General features: G+C 36.2%; 1 protein-coding gene across 1 annotated transcript in view; it reads right to left on the bottom strand.

The window, feature by feature from the left end:
* LOC111864161 (protein lin-54 homolog) overlaps window positions 1-2,936 on the bottom strand; it is a 47,915-nt gene that overhangs the window by 9,355 nt on the left and 35,624 nt on the right. Inside the window, exons 10-11 of the mRNA XM_023851218.1 lie at window positions 1,543-1,745; window positions 375-550 (exon numbers count right to left, since the gene is read on the bottom strand). Coding sequence (XP_023706986.1) covers window positions 375-550; window positions 1,543-1,745 — 379 coding nt within the window. The remainder of the gene's footprint in view (window positions 1-374; window positions 551-1,542; window positions 1,746-2,936) is intronic.

The following is a 2,936-nucleotide window of genomic DNA, read 5'->3' on the forward strand; positions in this document are numbered from 1 at the left end:
CCCCCTCTCCCTTAGTCACACACCATATATGGCCTTAATCGCTCTCCACTGCTCCCATTGGTCCGTTCTCCCTAACCACCCCCCCCCTGCCTACTTCGTATATAAGCAGCACCTTTCACATCCTATCACCACAGCTACTGCTCTCTGCATTCCAAGCCATTCAACTGCTCTGAAGATGGAGGCACTACGTTCCTCTGAAACGTCGGCCAAAACGAAGAATACACGGTGCCTAAACCCAGAAGACGACTTTCTGTGTCATCGCCGTGAAAACCTCAAAACTTTCAAAATTCTTATTCAAAACATGTCAAGTCTATTATTATATGGCAGCCTACATATATCCTGTACACAACAGTATTTCCCTACAAGTGACAAACCTTCTGTTTTGGTAGCACATTCTATTATCTGTACAAGACATCTTCCAAATTCTTCAATGATGAAGCGTTCCGCGTCCTCCTCACTATTATCCATGCGTTCTGCTTCCTCTGCCTGTGCTAGTAAACACAGGCATGTTGCATCCAGTACCTCCTGTGTCATGAAGTTGAATGGTTGCCTACATGATAGAAATAAAATAGGAGAATTTTTAGGGTGAATTAATTTTTTGTCTTGCTTCATTTCTCAGAATTCATGCTGGCAGTCATGATTCTGAATAAAGTGAATACCCTACTTAAGGTTTCCTTGGTGGATAGCAAATCTAACACTAAAATGAGGAAAATCTTAGAGGGAGGAAATTTAACATTGAAATTAATAACTCACAATCATTGAAACAGAATGTTAAATGTGTGAAAACCTTAAGTAAATGTGTACTAAATTGTGGTTCCACTGTTGTTTCTTCTGCTATCCCTTTATGTATGGTTTCTTATTCCATGCAGTTTCCCTGCTGAAGTGAAGTACATAACATATATCTTGGTTACCCAGTGCATCACAGCCATCTGGATGTTCAGGTCATCTAAGCCAGTATCTGTTAAAACACTTTCACATGCAACTCTTTATAAGAAGACTGGAACTTTGGAAACTGCAAAAACAAACGACTCATGTAGAGTGGAATCCTTATTTAAAGTTCACTTTAACTGATTCTAAGTAAAAAATTTCAGTGTTAAATTTCTTCCATTTAAGATTTTCCTCAAATATACCAAAGAAACCTTAACAGAGGAAAAAATTACAATAAAAGTCAACTAATATATCCTAATTTAACCTTTTTCCTACCAGTCATAACTAAATACCAATGTTACTACAAAATATATTACAACAGGTGTACAATTACATTAAAATTAGTAACTCTTTCATAGTCACAACACAAATCTATGCATCTCTCACACACATAGCTACAAATTAAGAGAACTCCCTTGTGTCACCATGTCACCTATGCCTTGTACCAAGCAAATGACGAGGGAAATGAACCTCCCTCTAAAATAGTCTCTCTATGAAATGCATGGTGTTTCAGGCCACAAGATCATACTCATTTGCTACATCTAAGGTTAATATGCAAAATGTCTTAAGACATGAAGATGATAAAATTGACAATCTCCAGAAATGTGCCTTTACCTTGCACCACTATGTGGTGGTGGTGGTGGTGGTCGGAAGGCAATGTCCTGTATCTGTGCCGAAAGCTTGTTTTTAATAGCTGTCTGCTGCTGAACGCGCACTTCAGCGGCTTCTGCTAAATCTCGTAATGTATTCTTATCACAGCTTTCTTCCACATTCCGGCAACCCACACATTTACAGTTGTTCGAACAAGGTATTTTTGCCTAAAAATAACACAAGAGTTGTTTCTTAGGCAGCCCAAATTGCAGTTATTGTTTTTGGAAGCATTTCATGTGTACATCCAAAAAGAAATTATTACTTAATTACATATCACATTTATTATTAAATAAGAATTTGAATAAATGAAGGATGCTAAAACTGTTATCACACCATCTCCTCTCCAAATAATGAAGATGAGAATACACAAGACAATAATATTGCCAGTTTTTTGTAAGGGTGTGAAACATGATCTATTCTGATGAAAAAACATAAGGTTTAACTTTATTCATTCTGGTCCGTCACACTACTTGATTACTATAAATGAATTGGTAACACCATCCAGTGTACTCAGTATAGTATGTATTTATATAGTGCCTTTACATGTTTCGGTCAGTTGTGACCATCTTCAGAGGGCAATAACAACATGCCAAGGAAATACTATCACACAGATTGTAGTACATATGCTTAAATTTCTGTATAAGATTTTTAATTATTAAAGTTAGAAAGTGTTTAAGTTAAAAATATATTCTTAATATTCTTAATATTTAAAATCTTGAACTGCTAAGGTTTGTGTCTTCATGCTTCTTCCATCAGAATGGGAGATTGGGGTGTTATTTGCATTCTCTGAGGTCTGGGCAGCGTTGTTTCTCCCTTTTTATATGATTCGTTAAGGTCCTCTGTTGTTAAGTTGTTTCTCCGTTCATTGTGTATTAAGAGCACTAATAATATACTTTTAACTTACACACTTTTTAACATAATAATTAAAAAATCTGATACAAAGCATATGTATTACAATCTATGTAATAGTGTTTCCTTAGCATGTTGTTATTGTCTTGTGAAGATGGTCACAACAGACCAAAACACGTAAAGGAACTACATAAATATATACTGAGTCACACTGGATGGTGTCAATTCATTTTATAGTAACAAACATAAATTACAGTTGTTTTAAAAGGTGCTCAGAAAGATATCTAGATCTAAGAGGGAAACTGCAATTCAACATTCACAATTTATAGAGCTAACCTGATATTTTTAGGACAATGAATTCAAGGACCCACAGACTGAGAATGTGGATCAGAAGACAAGGAATGAATATAGACCTGAGGAAACCTCTTCGAAGATGCTGTCTTGGAAAACTGATAAGAAGGTTGGAAGACAACATAGTGTGACATGTTGCGCAAAGGAGAACCCCCCCC

The sequence above is a fragment of the Cryptotermes secundus genome, unplaced genomic scaffold, assembly GCF_002891405.2.
Source record: "Cryptotermes secundus unplaced genomic scaffold, Csec_1.0 scaffold1743, whole genome shotgun sequence".
In the NCBI taxonomy this organism is placed as follows: domain Eukaryota; kingdom Metazoa; phylum Arthropoda; class Insecta; order Blattodea; family Kalotermitidae; genus Cryptotermes; species Cryptotermes secundus.